Source organism: Arachis hypogaea, chromosome 11 (genome assembly GCF_003086295.3).
Source record: "Arachis hypogaea cultivar Tifrunner chromosome 11, arahy.Tifrunner.gnm2.J5K5, whole genome shotgun sequence".
NCBI lineage: Eukaryota > Viridiplantae > Streptophyta > Magnoliopsida > Fabales > Fabaceae > Arachis > Arachis hypogaea.
In genome coordinates, this window is record NC_092046.1 from 15,289,351 (window position 1) to 15,309,631 (window position 20,281).

Consider the following 20,281-nt stretch of genomic DNA (forward strand, 5'->3'; position numbering starts at 1 on the left):
GATTGAAGAAGAAAACGAAGAAGAATAGGAAGAAGATAAATGCAACGTAAGCAAATCGAAAGAAGAAAACGAAGAAGATGAGCGCGACCAGAGAAGAACGACGAAATTTATTACGTTGAAGGCAATGTAGATCAATAAAAAAGAACGCGAGCATAGAAGAACTAAGAGAGCAGAATGTTTAGGTTGTAGCAGAAGATTTACGTTAAACAAAGATTTAGGTTGCAGTAAAGAAGGTTTACATTATATGCAGCGCGTGTATCACAAACAAGTTGGGGGTGTTGGAGGCGCGTCTAGCTTAATATGCTTGGATAACTTGGATATCTTTTTTACATGGATATAGAGCATTATTATTTATGTATATCGGTAAATTATATAGTTATTTAATTTAAATTAAAAAAAAAAATCCCAATGATAACTGGTCCCTTTTTTTTTCCCGATAACGGGGAAATACGATGTTACCTTGGGTAAGTTATTTTTTGGGGTTCGACCATTGCCCGTAACAATGTTGTCCATGAAAGTTCAAACCGTTGCCAAGGTTTTACAATAAACTTTTATTGTATGTTTCTTTTGTTTTAGTTCTTGTCTGATAATTGTTTAGCATAATGTTGGAAAATCTAGCATTTTAATTCCCTAATTTAAGATCAATATAAATCAAAGAATTACATATTCGCATAAAATTATAGAAATTCAATTGCGGAATTGAAAATCAGACTTTATGATTTGTATTGGCTTTAAGAATTTAGGTATTAATACATGATTTGCCAAAATTACCCTTACACAGCTAATAACTTCTTCCCTGCAAGCAAAGCCGTGCCGTCGCCGTCGCCGTCGCCACCGGTTGTTTTCTGCGGACACCACTGTTGCTCACATTCTGTTTCATGGTTTTTTCCCCTCTCTGTGTGTCTATGACTCTCGATAAGAATTCAAGTCAATTCTAGTTCCAAACACACTATGTTATATGATTGTATGATGAGATCCATCATTAACACTATCTGACTCATATGCCTAAGGTTTATTTCCAGAAAAAAAAAAACACAGGAACCAACTTTGAATAGTTAATATTAACTAACTCTTTCTTTTTTTGTTGTAAAATTATTTTTTTAACTTTTGTTTTGGAAAATTTAGGGTTTAGGATTTAGATTTAGAATTAAAAAAAAAAATTAACTGATGTTGGTTGGCTCCCTAGTTGAATTCCTATTTGAATTGGTTTATTTTGCTCCAATGCTACCAATTCATAAAGGCACTAAGTAAGAAGCCAACAGAATATACTAATTGTTATTTTTCTGATTTTGTCGTGTTATTTATTCCACCAATTTTTAATCTTTGGGATTGAATTCCTAAAATGGAATTTCATAATTTCATTCTTGGTTACTTCTTTTTGCCATCTGATTTATAGCATGTAGATGATTTTCAGTTATCTGTTATTCTGTTAAGGGACATACATATATGGTGGTGCTTTTGGAAGTTTTACACCATTGTATATGTATATTGAAGTTGTTCTTTTAGGAAATGTAGATTTCAATATACACATGCCATTCAGTTTAAAACCTCAAAATTCAATACATGCACATATAGGTTTACGTTCAGTATCTTATACTAATGACTAAGTATACTAAATCAATATTGTCCTAATATTACCATTGATTGAATAGGGGTGAGATGGGAAGTTATCAATCATAGCAAGCGCTGTGCATTATATCCTACTGCTGATTACAGGAAAGTATCATGGAAGGTGCAAGACCAACTTTTATGTTTCAAGAACCACCTAATTGCCCTGAAAATAGTGAACAAGTTAAATTGGAAGTTAGTCTACCAAATTGTTCATTTCTCCGGACAGAAGGTCCTCGGATGGAAAGGCTAGCCAAAGGACAGCAGTCTGTTTGTGAACTCCTTACTAATTCAGATTGCCAATGCCGCGGAGCTAGTGACACTCAAGTGGAAGACCGAAAGGAATCCGATAGTTTCTGTGATAGTATTGATGATGAGATAAACGAACCTTGTTTAACCTCTGAGATTTCTGTCTCTGTTATGGATACAAATGCAAGTGAATCGCCAATTAATGGTAAGGAAGAAGATTTCTTATTTTCCGAACCCACTTGGCTCAAGGGAGATGAATCTGTGGCAGTGTGGGTCAAGGTAACCATATGAATCTGTGGCAGTGCTTAATTTGTAGCCATTGCAAAATTTTGCTTACTCTTCTTTTGATAGGTTTCCTAATGATTGCTTGTGATCTGATTGCATTGAGAAAAGTAACTAATGACTACTTATTGTGATGTAGTTTTTTTAATGTTGTCATTTTTTTTTATTGAGTAACTTAGAGGGAATTTACTGTTAAGAAACTATGAAAAATAAAATTACATGGTGTGCTAATTTTGTATTTTTTTATGTCTGTACCTTCTTAAGTGGAGAGGAAAGTGGCAAGCTGGTATCCGATGTGCGAGGGCTGATTGGCCATTATCAACCTTGAGAGCAAAACCAACTCATGACCGGAAGAAATATTTTGTCATGTTTTTCCCGCATACAAAGAATTATTCCTGGGCTGATACGCTGCTTGTTCGATCAATCAATGAGTTTCCCCAGCCTATTGCACATAAAACTCATAAAGCAGGATTGAAAATGGTAAAAGACTTGACTGTTGCTCGAAGATTTATAATGCAAAAGCTAATTATTGACATGCTGAACGTTGTTGATCAGCTTCATCCCAATGTATGTGATCATGTGGTGATGGTGCTATATCCTCTTCTCCATTTCTATTCTTGTATTCTCAGGTTTTTTTTCCTTAATTTTTCAATTTTATTTTACTGGAGGCTTTTACTACGCACACAGGCTTTGATAGAAGCTGCTTGTCATTCGATGTTCTGGAAGGAATTTGCTATGGAGGCTTCTTATTGCTCTCTCTATTCTGATTTTGGCGGAATGCTTCCAAAGCTGCAAAATGTAAATTCGAATTCCATATGATGTTTTATTGGAATATAGCTTAGCAGGAATCTCCAAAACAATGTTCACCATGAGGCTTATGGGTGGCCCCTCTATTAAATCCTCTTCCTTTTTAGGTTACAAAATCTTCTCTTACCATAAATTATATTGTTCCAATGTTTGTTTCTCTGGGTAAGATATTGGTTCTAGTTATGGAATGTGACTTGCAGTCTCCAGTTTCCTATAAGCACATTTTCAATTACTTTCTGCTTTGCATGGTATGTCATGTATTTCAAGATAGCATTGTGAAACATATTTGTATACATGATTTTCAAGGGGGAGGGGGCAAGAGATGATTTGGTAGCTCTTTTTAATGAAAAACATTTTTCAGTTCTGTTTCTTTTTCAAATTTCGCATCACCTAGTTGGAAAAACATATATTTTCTGTATTTTGCAATTCCTCAAAGTTAAGTAACATAAGATTTGATTGAAATGAACAACCAACCCTTCTGTGAAGTAGAATTCATGCTTTGCGGAATCCGTAGTTATTTCAATGAAGCTATATTCATGTTTTAACAATTCATAATTTCCAGTATTTCCAATTTCCTTAAAGAAGTACAATTATCTGGTTGTCCATTAAATTTTGTTGATAACTTTCTCAATTACAGCAACTTTTTCTTTTGCAGAGCATATTACAACAATACTTAAATGCTGCGTGGATGCAACATTCTTTCCACTCTTGGGTTGGACGATGTCAAAATGCAAAAAGTGCTGAATCAGTAGAGTTGCTGAAGGAGGTACTCTATAATTTTGTCGCTTAATTCGTGATTCTAGAACTAGGACTGTGCATTTAATCCAAGAGTGTGGATAAGGGTTGCGTGAGCTATCCTTTGGGTTGAAAATGAAGTGTTTCTGGAACATCATTCATCCATTGATCAACTTTCCTATGATTTAATATATCATATTCTAAATTATGTACAAGCTATTACATTTAGACCAGTTTGCCTAAAAGCTTAGGGAAAAGGCTCAAGATGGATTTTATATTTCTTTTCTACCAGCTTAAGTTGGAGTCTTTTGCGCCAAGCAGAGGCAATTTACATGCCCACTTTACCATGTAGTAAATTCCTGTTTTGTTTAGAAGAGTGGAGCTACAAACTACAAAAATATATCCAATAAGTCATAAAAGCTTTGATATCATAACAAAGACTATCCCTAAAAGCTCAAGTGATTAGGTGAAGGCCTAAGGCCTAATGCTTGATTCATGGATCAGTAGAGTAAGGCAATCTTGTATTAGGGTGAAAACAAATTGAGTAGTGAGTCAGCATCCATTCCCAAGCAGTGTCCAAAATATATTTGGGTATAATCTCATAAACCAATTCCTTTTTGGATAAAAAAATTATATTGTTTGTGCACTCATGCTGCTTTGTACAGAAAAACATAACTATAAATACTTGATGTCAGTAAGTCATTTATTTTTATTTATAGTTCATTATAAGATTAAATAATAAAAAGCATTTCTTATAGAGTATACATCTCTCTGTAGGGGAGATCCATGGAAGTTAGCACTTAGCAGCTACCAATTTTCTGTTAAGGTGATTATGATCTTCTATGATTCCCTGCGGGAAAACGTGTGGTCAACTTGTTTAGTTTTGTTGAAAAACTATCTTTTGATTGACTAAGGCATTCTTCCATTGAAACAGATACATAGCTCATGCAATCACTTTTCTAGTAATACATTTTGATGATGGAGAACATTACTAATCTCATGCTTTTATAATCTGGTGCTCAGACTGAAAACAAGTCAAATTTGTAACTTTGTATTGAACATTTACCAAAAGTTTTGCTTATGTGGTGGTTGATCTATTTCTTGTTCTCTTATTCAGGAGTTGTTTGATTCTATTTTGTGGAGTGATATCAACCCTCAATCGAATGCACTTCTGCAGTCAACATTGGGTTTTGAGTGGAAAACATGGAAGCATGATGTAATGAAATGGTTTTCCCCATTTCATTCTTTATCTGGTAGCAAGAACACAAAGCATCTGACCTCTGACAATCTGTATCAACAGAGCCTTCACATCGGTAGAAAACGGGCCAAACTTGAAGTTCGACGTGCAGAAACACATGCTTCACTAATGGAAACCAAGGGTTCAATTCCTTCAGTTACACTTGAGACTGACCCAGGTGTCTTTAATAACCAGAACACATTGAGTACATTAGCAACTGAGACTTCTAAAAAGGAATGTGCAAGGGAGGTACCTATAGCAACAACCGAATCGCGAAGTAATTTGGCCAATAAATGGAACGAGATCATAGTTGAGGCTGTAGGTTCAGAGATCCTGCATACCAATGGACTGGGATCAACTCCTACAAATGAAATGGCTATTCAAAAATATGTAGAGCCTGTAACTAAGAATCCGCAATGCATAGTTTATATTGAAGCCAAGGGAAGACAGTGTGTGAGATCAGCAATTGATAATGATGTATATTGTTGCGTGCATTCTCGTTTTCTGGGCATCTTAGCAAAAGCTGAAAAACATGTTTCAGTTGATACACCAATGTGTGAAGTTAGAACTGCTGTTGGTACTAGATGTAAGCATCACGCTGTTCCTGCATCTTCATTCTGCAAGAAACACCAACCTCATGATGAGACCGCAAATTTTACACACAATACACGGAAAAGAAATCATGAAAATTATATTGCTTCAGAGGGCATGTTTTGCAAAGACATTGTATTGGCAAATGTCGAAGGTCCATTGGAAGTAGACCCCATATCAACCATTGGTGGTTATTCCTTTCGTGGAGGTTTGTTAAATGAGAATCCCATGCATTCTGACAATAATCATAATGCAATGAAGGCAGTTAACTGTGTAGGCTTTCCTCCCTTTGATGAAAAAGATCCTTGTTCCAAAGCTCCAAAATGGCATTTCTTGTACTGTGAAAAGCACCTTCCAAGTTGGCTTAAACGGGCAAGACATGGAAAGAGTAGGATAATATCAAAAGAAGTGTTTGCAGAGCTCTTGAGGAGTTGCTACTCCTGGGAACAAAACGTACATTTGCATAAAGCTTGTGAGCTTTTTTACAGGCTCTTCAAAAGCATTTTGTCGCAAAAAAGCTCTGCTCCTAAGGAAGTTCAGCTGCAGTGTGCTTTGACCGAAGCCTCTAAAGATGCAAGTGTTGGAAAATTCTTCACAAAGTTGGTTCATAGTGAAAAGGAGAACATCAAGTCGATTTGGGGATTCAAGGATGATGTGGATGTATCCTCACTCATAGAAGATTCATCTCTTTTCCTTACCACAAGTAATGACAGCTCTGGAAATGAAAATGCCATCAAGTGTAAAATATGCAATGCTGAATATCCTGATGACCAAACACTTAGTAACCATTGGATGGAGAATCATAAAAAGGAAGCACAGTGGTTGTTTAGAGGTTATGCTTGTGCCATTTGTTTGGATTCCTTTACTAACAAGAAACTACTGGAAACCCACGTTCAGGAGAGACATCATGTGCAGTTCATTGAGCAGTGCTTGCTTCTCCAATGTATTCCCTGTGGTTTTCATTTTGGTAATATGGAAGAATTATGGCTGCATGTTCTAACTGTTCACCCTGTTGAGTTTAAGTCATCCAAAGCTCCAAGTCAACAGTCTTTCTCTACAGGCGAGCACTCTAGTGAAAAACTTGAATATGGAATTTCAGCTCCCTTGGAGAATATGTCTGAGAATCCAGGTGGTTTTCGGAAGTTTACTTGCAGGTTTTGTGGGTTGAAATTTGATCTTCTACCTGACCTTGGTCGCCATCATCAAGCTGCTCATATGGGTCACAGTGCAGCAAGTGGCCGCCCTCCAAAGAGGGGAGCTCGTTATCATGAGTATAGATTGAAATCTGGAATACTTAGCCGTCCTAAATTTCGAAAGAGTTTGGCGGCAGCATCATATATGATCAGAAGTAAGGCAACTGCTAATTTAACGAGACGCATTGAGGCGACAAAGTCACTTGGCATGGAGGAAATAACAATACAACCTCATTTAACTGAGACAGATAATTTTGGTAGATTGGCAGAACATCAATGTTCCACAGTTGCAAAGATTTTATTTTCCGAGAGTCGGATGACTAAACCTCGGCCTAACAATCTTGATATTTTATCAATTGCTCGCTCTGCTTGCTGCAAAGACAGTCTTAAGGCCTCACTAGAGGAGAAATATGGAATTTTGCATGAAAGGATCTATTTGAAGGCAGCAAAACTTTGCAGTGACTATGACATTGTAGTGAACTGGCACCAGGATGGGTTTATTTGTCCTAGAGGCTGTAAGGTATCAAAGGATCAAGTGTCACTTTCTCCCTTAGCATCTCTTTCTAATAGGTTTGTAAGGAAAAACTCTATAATTTTGTCAGATCCTGAAAGTGATGAGTTCGAGGTGGATGAGTATCACTACATCATCAATTCAAACCATTTAAAGTTAGGATCCCTGCAAAAGGCTGTTGTCTTATGCAATGACATAAGCTTTGGGAAAGAATCGATTCCGATGATCTGTGTAGTTGACCAAAATCTTCTAAATTCACTTCGAAATGGATCCAACGAGCAAGATCAGCCTTGGGAGAGCTTTACCTATATTTCAAAGCCAATTCTTGATCGATCCCTTTCTCTTGATTCTGAGGTAGTTATGTCTTAATTTTTATTTCTATTAAATCCTAATTGAATGGGACTGAACTTCTATATTTATCTCATGTTATTTATCTGTTGGTATACAAATAAGTTGTTGGAAATTGTGTTCATCTAAGGCACTGTTAAATTAAGTATATGTTTAATAGCTTAGCTGTCAAAGCGTCTATATAGTTTATATACTTATGTTATTAAGCATTATACGATTTATTGGTTTCAGTGTTCTTCACCCTGCGTTTTTAATTTGCAGAGTCTGCAACTAGGATGCTCTTGTTCATATCCCACCTGCTTTCCTGAATCTTGTGATCACGTCTACCTTTTTAATAATGACTATGATAATGCAAAAGACATTTCAGGGAAACCAATGCGTGGCAGGTTCCCATACGATGAGAATGGTCGAATCATATTAGAGGTACATTTGCTTCATAAGTTGTGAACAGCGATTATTTGATACTAAATATTAAGCATTGCTTGATGCTTACCACCAGTATATGAGTATATGGAAAAATGCTGAATGCATTATCTTTTCTTGTTTCTGAATGCATGATGGGAAACCATATAAACCTGCAGGAAGGTTACCTTGTATATGAGTGTAATCAAATGTGCAGATGCAAAAGATCATGTCCAAATAGAATACTGCAGAACGGAGTACGGGTTAAATTGGAAGTCTTTAAAACAGAGAAAAAGGTGGTCACTGCTCTTCTTTTGATAAATTTAAAATGATTCGAATGGCTTGTTACATTGACTCCGTCAATTTCGTTTGCAGGGATGGGCAGTAAGGGCTGGTGAGGCTATCTTGCGTGGCACATTTGTGTGTGAGTATATTGGAGAGGTTATAGATGAGTGTGAGGCACAAAACAGACGCAAGAGGTTTAAATTTCTTCATGTGTAGTTTCTTTTAAACCAGTTGATGTTTCTTCTATTTTGCTGACTTGGTCTATCTCGATTGCCAGATACGGCAAAGAGCATTGTAGTTATTTTTTTAATGTTGATGCTCGTGTCAATGACATGAGTAGATTGATTGAAGGACAAGCCAGATATGTTATTGATGCTACTAGATATGGAAATTTATCCAGGTTCATCAATAACAGGTGAGCATTTAGTACAGGAAGCATACTATAGTTTCTCTGTTAATGCAAAATAACACGGCACATGATTTTCTTTTTTGTCTCCTTTCTTTTGGGACATGATGATAAGAACTACATCTTGTCTCTCAAGAAATGGTGATTTTGATATATGATGAATGAACAAAGGATATTATTACTAGAAACTTTTTGTTTCAGTCCAATTTTGATTGCTAAAATGTGTGTTGGTTTGTTCTCACAATTTTTTGTTACTGCAGTTGCTCACCCAATCTTGTGAATTACCAAGTTCTTGTAGAGAGCATGGATTGTGAGCGCGCACATATTGGTCTTTATGCGAGTCGAGATGTGAGTACTCTTCTATAATTGGCTGTGCCCTTGAGATATTCAAACATTTTTCTTGATTTGGTATTCCAATTGGTGAAGACTGAGATGTTGCAAAAAATGATTTTCATAGAAGGTTGAAGGTCAGCGCTGTCCATTAGATTGCTTCCATCACTAAAAAATTGAAAGTGAAAGAAAAAAGAAAAACAGACAAATTTCATACCCCTTGGAAAATTCTTGGGGATTCTAATTCATGCTTGTGTTACAAAAATATTATGTACACATAAAAAAGCCACCATATGTTTGTGTAGAAATACATGTGTTGTTTAACTCATTTTCAATGTGTATTTTATTTTAACATGTATTCTATACGACCGGCTAATTTTTGGTGTACACATAGCATGATTGCTTGTTCTATTGGGAAAGGTGGACATTACTCTTCTGGCAACCTTAATTGTTTGACGTTACAGAAATTTTGATTTCGCTTTGCCTCTTGCTTGCAGATTGCTTTGGGTGAAGAACTAACATATAATTATAATTATGAGCTAGTGCCTGGAGAAGGGTGTCCTTGCCTTTGTGGTTCTTTGATGTGCCGAGGACGGCTTTACTAGAACCCTTAACTCCGCACTGCCGCCAATCCCCCAACAATATTTCCAAATTGCCTTGTCTTTACATTACAATATTAAAATGTGGAACCTATGCTTGTCCAACTTCAAAAGGGTTATATCATTGAGCAGTTTTGCAGTCTCCAGTTTCTCCTTCCATCAGTTGTTAGGTCAAGTCATTTATGTTTTGGTAGCTTCAAGCACTCTGCTCTCTTGTGGATTCTCTTGAAAAATCTCCATTTTTTTGAAATGACCAACAAGAAATAAATGCCTCTGTAGTTAAAAGTTGTATTGATTGGCAATTGTTGTTGCTACACCAAAACTTTCTTCTTTTTATTTTTTATTTTTTATTTTTTTCCCTTTTTATTATCGCTGACTACCTTGGATTGTATTCATGAATGTAAATATGCCTAACTTATTGCCTTTCTTTAACTAATTTAGAATCTTGTTTGAAATTTGTGTCCTTTGTTGATGAATCTTTCTTTCATGCATGGAAGTGTTCATTGAATTTATCTTTATGTTTTGGCTAAAGAAGCGCCCAAATACACAGAACACAAAGGGTGTTTGTTTTGTAAAAGTAGGCTGAATTTTGAGCAGCTTTACCCAAAGGACGAGTTCATATTTTAAAAGATTCTGTTCTGCAGCTTGAGCTTCTTTGTCTATCCATTCCTTTAAAACAATAATTAAACAATTGAAATGCAAGATTTATAGGCCTTGAAAAATTATATTATTGAATCCGATTCATCGTTCTGTTTAAGCCTTTAAGGACCTATAAATCAACTGCTACAATTCTTCGGGGATTTATTGGGCACATTTTCTCTTAAGGACCTAAGTCTACTGTAAAATTTTCTCAAGGAAGTTTAACACTTCTTTTTCTTCAAGAATTTACGAACACAAAAGAATGACATAAGCTTGTGTCCTAACTAGAACTTATTCATTTCTCCTTTTAGGACCACAAAGAAGATCAGGGGTAACATGTAGCTAAAGCCCACTAAGATCAGCATCCCTGCACTTCATGGTTGCACTTAATTAATTGATGATAACTGATAATGAGAATAAACTACCATTTTGATTTTATGAAAGATTCAACTTTTTATAAAATGACTCAAGAAATCTCAACTTGATAAAAGTGTATCTTTCTTTCCATGAGTGACAAACGGCTTATATTCCTTTGTTTTTTGTTTTTCAATTTTTTTTTTGAAAAGAATGGTCAAAAAAATTTATTTAGCATAAAATGAATTTAATTTTGATGCATTGAGTGTAAAACAACCTTATACATGCATTCAATAACGTAATGTCACGTCATTAAAAATAATTACTACTTTCATTCAAAAAGACAGATGCGATTGTACAACTACGTAAAACATTTTACAATGTCAGTCGCATAAAATTATCAAATTATCAAATTTAGAAGATAGAAATATTTCTATTCTAAATAGGCTTGCAAAAAAAACAGTAAAAATCAGGTATCTAAAGTCGTCTTTGAGTATGTCTCCCTATATTTTGGTGTATTTTGTCAAACTGTGGTCAAGTTTTGGGAGTCAAAATATTATTTCTTCCTTTTGAGCGTAACTTTTTCAAAAATTAATTTTTTAATAACCAAAATAGTAGTTTATTCGTAATAATATTAAAGAAAAAAAAAACTCCTAAAATCTCACCATATTTTACCATATTAGAGAATTCCTTCACCCTTGTTTTCAAGGTATTATTAGTCTGAACTTTGAATGCTTCCATTTGCAAGATCATCGACATGACAACTAATATGCTTCCAATTTTCTCCCTAACAACTCTCTCACTTAGATCCAGTGACCAAAACCCCGCTATTCCATATGCAACATCTTCCAGAACAACTTTGAGATATAACAAAATCCCAGAACATAGAGTAATTATGCCAATTTTCCTTCTCAGTTTGGTTGAGACAACGCCGTTTGTCAAATTAACGATGCAAGCACATGAATATAGAGGAAACCAAAAATACCAATCTATGGCCAGAAGAAAAAAATGAGTTTATAAACTAGATCTTGTTGACAATAGGTATAAATGAAAATAGATGTATTAAATTACCAGGATCATTTAATTGAACAGATGCAGAGTATGCAAAAAGAATGGCCATTAGCAGGGAACACAAACTGAACAAACTTGTAGTTGTCGATGTTGCCATTCTCTTCTCCTTTGCTATTCTCTTGCCTGTAGTTTATTATCAATGTCGTAAATCAAGTCAAGAAACCGCTCGGACAGAAAACGTTATAAGAAGTCAACTTCTAATAACGGTGTGCAGGGCTTTTAATTGTTCTCCAAAATTGGTGGCAGAATTATTTTTTAATCAAATTTATCATTTAGGTTGTGTTTAGAAGCGACATTGAAATTAAAGATAAAAATTAGAAAATTAATACTCAATTTGATCTCTGAAAATTGATTCTTAAAATTATAATTAACTCAATTCGGTCTCCAAAATTTATAATAGTAATTCATGTTAGTTCCTAAGCTAATTTGTATAAATGGTGTGTTGATTTTACACATTAATTGATAGGAATAAAACACATAATCCTACTTGTAAGAATTAGAGGAGCAACAATATCCACTCACAATAAGTATTAACACCAATACAATAATACCCAATAGTAGCGGAAAAATCACATAAACCAAATTAGAAACAAGCTAACACACCAAGATTTTTAACGTGGAAAACCTCCTCAATGAGAGAAGTAAAAACCACGAGTCATCAAGATTAGGATATAGCTTCACTATGATGAAAAATAGGGTACAAGAGAGTCACAAATTACTGCACAAAGCGTGCATACAACAAGCCAAACAACCCAAGCTTCAAAGCTTACAAAACAAGAACAAGAAGATGAAAATACCACAAAAATAGAGCTGCTTAGCGTGGCCAATATCTCTAGCTATAGACATTGAATCGAAGATCTGAATGGTGAAATCAAAGAATCAGATGTGTAGAACACACTGTCCAAATTTGAGCTCGATCCAACGGTTAACGAATTTACAGCGACCAATTTACAGAGACAGCTTTGTGTATGTGCGAAAATAACTTTCTCTCTTCTTTTCTCTCTAGTGTTTGGTGTTCTCCTTTCAAAAATGACCTCTCTCTCTCTCAACCCTAACTTACCTCAGCCACTTCAACTATTCATGGGTTTGGATACTAACATTTGGGGTTTTTCTCCATATAGGAAGGGAGCCCAAAAACCCAACAAATCTCCCCCTCACGACTATGTGGAGGTAACCGCCACTCCGACGATTAAGCAACAAACTTCAAACTTCCATCTTGGTAATGTCTTGGTCATCATATCAGAACCATTCTCATCAGTATGAACCTTTTCAAGTTCCAACAACTCAGCATCCAAAAAATATCACGTATCCAATGATACCTCATATCAATATGTTTGGATCGAGAATGAAAAGTAGAATTTTTACCAAGATATATAGTATTTTGACTATCAGAAAACAATACATACCTCTCTTGAGTAAACCCGAGTTCTTTCAAGAATTTTTTCGTCCAAAGCATCTCCTTACACGCTTTGATAATGGCAATAAACTCGGCCTCAGTAGTAGACAAAGCAACACATTTTTTCAATCTTGATTACTATGACACAGCTCCACCCGCAAAGTTGATCAAGAAGGCTGAAATGGACCAACTAGAATAGGCTTATCACTTCCATAACACAACTTCATGCTAGAAGTACCACGAAGATATCTCATTATCCATTTTATAGCATTCCAATGCTCTCTTCCTGGGTTTGAAACAAAACGGCTAACACAACCAACATCATGAGCTATATCCGGTCTTGTGCACACCATAGCATACATTAAAATACCCACGGTTGATGCATATGGAACTTTTTCCATGTCTTTCTTCTCTTCATCACTTGATGGACTTTGCTTGCAACTCAATTTAAAGTGTGTAGCAAGAGGAGTACTAACGGCCTTTACTTTCTCCATTTGAAACCTGTGCAACATTGTCTCTGTGTATTTCTCTTGTGACAACCAAAGTTTCTTCTCCTTTCTATCACGCTCGATTCTTATACCAAGAATCTCTTTTGCTAGCCCAAGGTCCTTCATTGCAAGTTGCTTCTTTAACATATAAATCCTAGAAGCATTCTGACCAACAATAAGCATGTCATCAACATATATCAAAAGGATAATAAAATCATTACTAGCAAATTGTTTAACAAATACACAATGATCAGAAGTAGTCTTCTTGTAGCCTTGTTCTGCCATAACAGACTCGAACTTCTTGTACCATTGTTTTGGAGCTTGCTTCAAGCCATACAAGCTCTTCTTCAGTTTGCAAACATGATCCTCTTTGCCTTTTACCATGAAACCTTCAGGTTGTTCCATATAAATTTCATCCTTAAAATCACCATGAAGGAAAGCAGTTTTCACATCCATCTGCTCTATCTCTAAATCAAGACTTGCAACATAACTCAAAATAGTCCTAATAGAAGATCTTCTCACAACCGGTGAAAAGATTTCATTATAGTCAACTTTCTTTTTCTGCATGTAGCCCTTGACCACCAATCTAGTCTTGTACCTTGGAAACTGAGAATTTTCTTCATGCTTCAACCTATAAACCCACCTATTCTGCAAATTTTTCTTCCTTTTTGGCAAGTTCACAAGCTCAAATGTTTGATTATCATGCAAGGATTTCATTTCATCTTGCATTGCATCAAACAATTTCTTATTGTCGTCGCCTTCCATAGCTTTCGCATAGCACTCAGGTTCTCCGCCATCAGTCAAGGTCACATATCCATCAGTAAATGTCACATACTCATTAGAAGGATACCTTGTTGAAGGTCGTCGCTCTCTAGTAGATCTCCTAGGATGGAAACCTGTTGGATCTTCAGGTAGTTCAGGTTAATTATCAGCATCATCATCAACTGGAGCATCAATTGGATCTTCCATCTCCTGGTCATTAGGAACCAAAGGCTCATTTTGCTGCATATGCTCCTGATCTTGATTCTCTGCTAGTTCTGACGAAGAAGGAGGCTGAACTGGATCTACATCAATCAAGTCACTACTCTCTTATGATTGACTCTTCTCTGCCTTATCAATGTCTTCAATGGTCTGGTCTTCAACAAACTCTACATCACGGCTCCTTGTAAGCTTCTTTTTAACTGGATCATAAAGCCTGTAACCAAACTCATCTTGACCATACCCAATAAAAATGCACTGTCTTGTCTTCACATCCAATTTGGACCTCTCATCCTTTGGAACATGAACAAATACTTTGCATCCAAAGACTCTCAAGTGACTATACGAGACATCTTTGCCCGACCAAACATAATCCGGAACATCATTGTCCAAAGCAATTGTAGGACTCAGATTAATCACATGAGCTGCTATAAGTACCGCTTCACCCCAAAAGACTTTAGGTAGCTTAGCTTCAGTAAGCATACACCTAACTCATTCAATCAGTGTTCTATTCATCCTTTCTGCCAAACCATTCAACTAAGATGTTTTAGGAGGTGTTTTTTCATGCCTAATGCCTTGCTGCTTGCAATACACATCAAATGGTCCACAATACTCACCACCATTATCAGTGCGAATACATTTAAACTTTTTACCCGTTTGCCTCTCAACCAAAGCTTAAAATTGTTTGAACTTTTCCAAAGCTTGGTTCTTTGTTTTCAAAGCATAAGTCCAAAGCTTTCTTGAATGATCATCAATAAAAGTAATAAAGTAAATAGCTCCACTAAAGGATCGTACCTTCAAAGGAAGACAAATATCAGAGTGCACCAATTCCAAGAAGTCTGATTTTCTTGAAGGTTGATGCTTCTTGAAGGATAATCTTCTTTGTTTGCTAGCCATGCAATGAGAATATTTCTCCAACTCTGCATTCTTCAAACCTGAAAGAGCATCCTTTTGAGCTAGATAATTAAGTCCTTTTTCACTAATATGACCAAGTGTCTGTGCCACAAGCTACAAACTTCTTTACTTTCAATCGCATTCACACTACCTTTTGCAATCATGGCATGCATCACATACAAACTTGAAGTACTTTTTTCTCGAGCCACCACTAAGTTACCTTTAGTAAACTTCCATTGTCCAAAGCCGAAAGTGTTTACAAAGCCTTCATTATCAAGCCTTTTAACTGAAACCAAATTCAAGCGAACATCTGGAGCGTGTCTAACATCTTTGAGTAGCAGCTTCATTCCCATATTAGTCTCAAGACAAATGTCTCCTACACCAATAACCTTGGCCAAGCCATCATTACCCATCTTAAGCACTCCAAAATTACCTGGAGTATAAGAAGTGAAGAAGTCCTTCTTCGGTGTAACAGGTATTGAGGTGTCACTATCAATTACGCAGCTAAACTCATCATCAGAAACAAGATTGACCTTGTACTCATAATCAGCAATATCAACAGTAAGAAGATCATCTGAAATAGAAGATACACGATCATTACCACTATCATCCTTCTTTTCTTACTTACCTTTATTTTCCTTTTTCCAAAGATAGCAATATTTTTTAACGTGACCCATTTTGTGACAGTAGTGATACTCAACATTCTTGTATCTTCCCTTGGATTTGCTCCTACTTTTACCTCTACCCTTTTGAACTCTATTCTGATTTCTCCCCCTGGTTTCAGTGACTAACATTTCAGAGTGCGACGAAGAATTCTGCATCTTTCTTCTCATCTCTTCATTTAAAATGCCACCTTTAACAAGTTGCATGCTCACTTTACTATTTGAAGCAGAATTAGTAAGAGAGATACGAAATGACTCCCAAGAATTTGGTAGAGTATTTATCAATCACAATCCTTGAACCTCATCTTCAAATTTGATTCCCATGCTTGACAACTGATCTAGAATCTCTTGAAATTCATTCAAGTGATCTAATACTTGTGACCCCTCCTTGTATCTCAAATTCATCAACATATTCAACAAGTACAATTTATTATTGCCAGACTTGGAAGCATACAAGGATTCAATTTGATTCCACAAAGTCCTAGCATGAGTTTCATTAGCAATATGATTGTAAACATTATCATCCACCCATTGCCTAATAAAACCACAAACTTTTTGGTATTCAAACTCCCATTCTTCATCCGTTTTAGATTCTGGTTTTTGTGTAAAAAATACGGGTAAATGTAGATTTTTTACAAATAACAAATCCTTTATTTTTCCCTTCCATAAATGGTAATTAGTGACATTCAAACTTATCATCCAAGTAGAGTTATTTGTCTCCATCTTTCAAGCAAGTTATAACTAAATACCCAAAACTGAGCTCTGATGCCAATTGATAGGAATAAAACACACAATCCTACTTGCAAGAATTAGAGGAGCAACAATATCCACTCACAACAAGTATTAACACCAGCACAATAATACCCAATAGCAGCGAAAAAATCACATAAACCAGAAATTAGAAACAAGCTAACACACCAAGATTTTTAACGTGGAAAACCTCCTCAATGAGAGAAGTAAAAACCACGAGTCACCAAGACCAGGATATAGCTTCACTATGATGAAAAATAGGATACAAGAGAGTCACAAATTACTGCACAAAATGTGCATACAACAAGCCAAACAACCCAAGTTTCAAAACTTACAAAACAAGAACAAGAAGATGAAAATACCACAAAAATAGAGCTGCTTTGCGTGATCAATATCTCCATCTACAGATATTGAATCGAAGATCCGAACAGTGAAATCAAAGAACTAGATGTGTAGAACACACTGTCCAAATTTGAGCTCGATCCAACGGTTAACAAATCTGCAGCGACTAATTTACAGAGACAACTTTGTGTATATACAAAAATAACTTTCTCTCTTCCTTTCTCTCTAGTGTTTGGTGTTCTCCTTTCAAAAATGACCTCTCTCTCTCAACCCTAACTCACCTCAGCCACTTCAACTATTCATAGGCTTGGGTACTAATATTTGGCCTTTTTCTCCACATAGGAAGGGAGCCTAAAAATCCAACATTAACTTGCTAAGATTTAGACTCTTCGCATAAATTTTATGTGATTAAAACCTACTAGACCTACTAGAAGTTTGATTGACTTTCCAATATTCTCCTGAAGACATAATAACAAGTTTAATTTAAAAATTCTGCAGCTTTAGGAGCAACAATCAAGTTTTTGGAGTTCTAATAAATCTTTATCACATAAAACCTGGGTGTAAAATTCAAATCACAATAAGTTAATGTACCAAATCAACACGTTAATAAAAATTAGCCCAAAGGTTAATGTGAGTTACAATTATATATTTTGGAGTCTAATTTGAGTCCATTAAAATTTAAGGGTCAAATTAAATCCAATTTTATTTTTTATGGGCTAAATTGAGTATTAACTCGAAATTAGAAGATATATTATGTCCTCTATCTTTATATTATATTTGGTATAAAATGCATATTACTAAATTATGTTTTAATATTCTATTAGTTCAAAATAAATATGAATATGAAACGAAAGTATATACTAAAATATTTTTAATTATTAAAAAAATTATTAAAATTTTAGTATCCAATTTTAAAGATTTTAATTTCATGTACTAAGGTAACGTTCGTTTCTTAGAAGGGGTAGACGATAAAGGGTAAATGGTTTGTGGAAATTGAAGGACGAAAAAATTAGATTAATTGGGGTTTGGAAAAGGATAATTTAAAGTTTTTGAGTAATTTTATATTTTTTTGAATAATTTTGTCATACAAAATAAATTTTTTATAGATTCAATTTCAATTTCGTTTTTTTATAGATAAATTTATTAATGTTCAGAATGTTCATGAATAAAAATAATAGTTTACTCACTAAAAAATTATTTTGCTCTTTAAGAAAAATGAATAGCATATTTTATAATATTAAAAAATATTATTTATTCTTATCTTTTATTATATAAAAATTGAATTTTTGTAATTAATAATAAAGTTGATGTGACATGCTTTTAAAAGTATTTTTTAATTTTTTTTAACTTATTAAATCAAATTCATGATGATGAATTAATTATACCAACTAATTGATTTAATTAGATATTTAAGTATCATACAATTTATTATAATTTATAGAAAAATCTTAAGGGCTAGTAACATTTAGTATTTTTTGCCATTATTTGGTAGCACAAACACTAAATTATTTTTAATAAATAAATTTTACTAATTATGTTTGCAAATTCTGAAAAACGTAGATATAAACTGTATTAATTTATGTGTGCAAAATTCTGGTAAATATAAATATAAATTATATATTTCTTGTGTATAAAATATCTGTAAATACGGGTATAAATTATTGCTAACTAACTACTGATAAAAAATGGTAATATTTACTGGTTATATAACATTGAACTAATTTACATCAATAAATTAATTATAACAATTAAATTGAATCAAATCAATTATAACAAATAAATTATATAATTAATTAATGCATATATCGCACTAAATTCTAAATCAATTATAGTCAATTATAATTAATGAAAAAATTGATAGATGTAGTTTCGTCTTGATGATATTTTAGTTTTATTTAATTGTTCAAACTTCAAACTAAATTAACTATAATTAATTATTATTATTATTATTATTATTATTATTATTATTATTATTATTATTATTATTTAAAGATAGTAGGTGTTCATACCCTGGGCCAACGATAAGGCCCAGGTACAAATAAAAGGCCCAATCCGAAAGGTTGAGCCTCACCTAGCACCGACCTTCCTCCTGCGAAGTCGGTTCTTACCACGACTTACCCTAAAGAAGTTGGGGACGAGAGTTAGCTGGCAGATAAACATTCGTTTAAATGAGTAACTGCCCCTAGAATCTCTCTAACCACTTCCAAGAGCCATATCTTAACCTCCCTGAGATAAAGGGACGGTTAACACCCTAAAAAAGTGGCACTACTTCAACGGTGGTTATTGGTTCACCACTATAAGTACACTGACATCCCTCAGGTATCACTAAGTCCCAATACTCTCTAGACCTGCTCACACCCTTGCTGACTTAGGCATCGGAGTATCTTTACAGGTACCACCCACATTCGTTCATACTCACAAGTCGGACGGAGGCCCCAAGGCGCAGACCCGCTCGAAGGCTTCCTTCCTCAGACGATTGGGCCAACCCAGCGAGTCCAGCCCAACAATCTCCGGTTACCCATCGTAACAGTAGGTTATATTTCATTAATTATTGAAAAATTAAATACAAAGATGTCCAAAAGTAGGACAGCATAATAAAAAGTGGGAATTTCCCAAAAACACTACACTGAAGGTATTCATCCAACGGTATGTGGTCGAAAAATGAAGAAAAATCTTAAAGAAAAAAAAATGATAAATCAAATTGAATAAAACTTATAGTTTTCCTCATGTAGAAGACGGCCTAAACTGGGAGTTCTTTGGATTTCACGAAGCAACTTGACAGAGCTTGCTAGAATGGCAGACGGCATTGAAGTAGAACCTTCAAAAATCAACTGGTTGCGAGCTTTCAGCAGTTCCAGCAAATGATGGCAAGCAATTGAGGATTACGATCAGCATTTTTCACCGAGTTAAGCATCTCTGTTGATGCAGTCCACCATGTCCAAAAGTCGTTAGCACTTTGAGGGGGAAGATAGTCACGAAGATAACTCTGAGACCATATATCTTTAATTTTAGAACAATCGATCAAACAATGAGTGACTGTTTTTGTTGTTTCATGACAGCAGGGGCATATTGGTGATATAGATGGGATGTGGTGATGAATCTGAGCAAGCACCAAAAGCTGGCC

The 20,281-nt window shown here is 35.0% G+C and overlaps 1 protein-coding gene and 1 long non-coding RNA gene across 13 annotated transcripts; one reads left to right on the top strand and one right to left on the bottom strand.

Moving 5' to 3' along the window:
* The first annotated feature begins 365 nt into the window (after positions 1–365).
* On the top strand, positions 366–10,038 carry LOC112720375 (histone-lysine N-methyltransferase SUVR5). 11 transcript variants are annotated; one of them, XR_011867338.1, is made up of 12 exons: positions 366–535; positions 1,653–2,136; positions 2,404–2,706; positions 2,827–2,937; positions 3,602–3,712; positions 4,799–7,567; positions 7,823–7,984; positions 8,143–8,259; positions 8,339–8,387; positions 8,526–8,663; positions 8,915–9,002; positions 9,482–10,038. XR_011867338.1 is itself a non-coding variant. In XM_025771302.3 (12 exons), exons 2-12 carry the CDS (start codon positions 1,726–1,728, stop codon positions 9,587–9,589), a joined length of 4,422 nt encoding a protein of 1,473 aa, XP_025627087.1. In that variant the 5' UTR covers positions 366–535; positions 1,653–1,725; the 3' UTR covers positions 9,590–10,038. The 11 variants fall into 11 exon arrangements, 7 of the variants coding, with proteins under 7 accessions (XP_025627087.1, XP_025627085.1, XP_072062611.1 ...); XM_025771302.3 differs by having other exon boundaries at positions 8,339–8,442; XR_011867336.1 differs by having other exon boundaries at positions 527–881.
* Positions 10,039–10,287: 249 nt separating this feature from the next.
* On the bottom strand, positions 10,288–11,819 carry LOC112720376 (uncharacterized). 2 transcript variants are annotated; one of them, XR_011867341.1, is made up of 3 exons: positions 11,648–11,819; positions 11,242–11,565; positions 10,288–10,594 (listed from the first exon to the last, which is right to left on the bottom strand). It is a non-coding gene; the product is annotated as an uncharacterized lncRNA (long non-coding RNA). The 2 variants fall into 2 exon arrangements; XR_011867340.1 differs by having other exon boundaries at positions 10,288–10,589; positions 11,648–11,803.
* Between the last annotated feature and the right edge of the window lie 8,462 nt (positions 11,820–20,281).

Coding starts and splice junctions, on each gene's coding strand:
- LOC112720375 (XM_025771302.3), top strand. CDS start 1,726: ATGGAAGGTGCAAGACCAACTTTTATGTTTCAAGAACCACCTAATTGC. Junction 2,137..2,403: donor CTGTGGCAGTGTGGGTCAAG/GTAACCATATGA, acceptor TACCTTCTTAAG/TGGAGAGGAAAGTGGCAAGC. Junction 8,260..8,338: donor TCTTTAAAACAGAGAAAAAG/GTGGTCACTGCT, acceptor TTTCGTTTGCAG/GGATGGGCAGTAAGGGCTGG.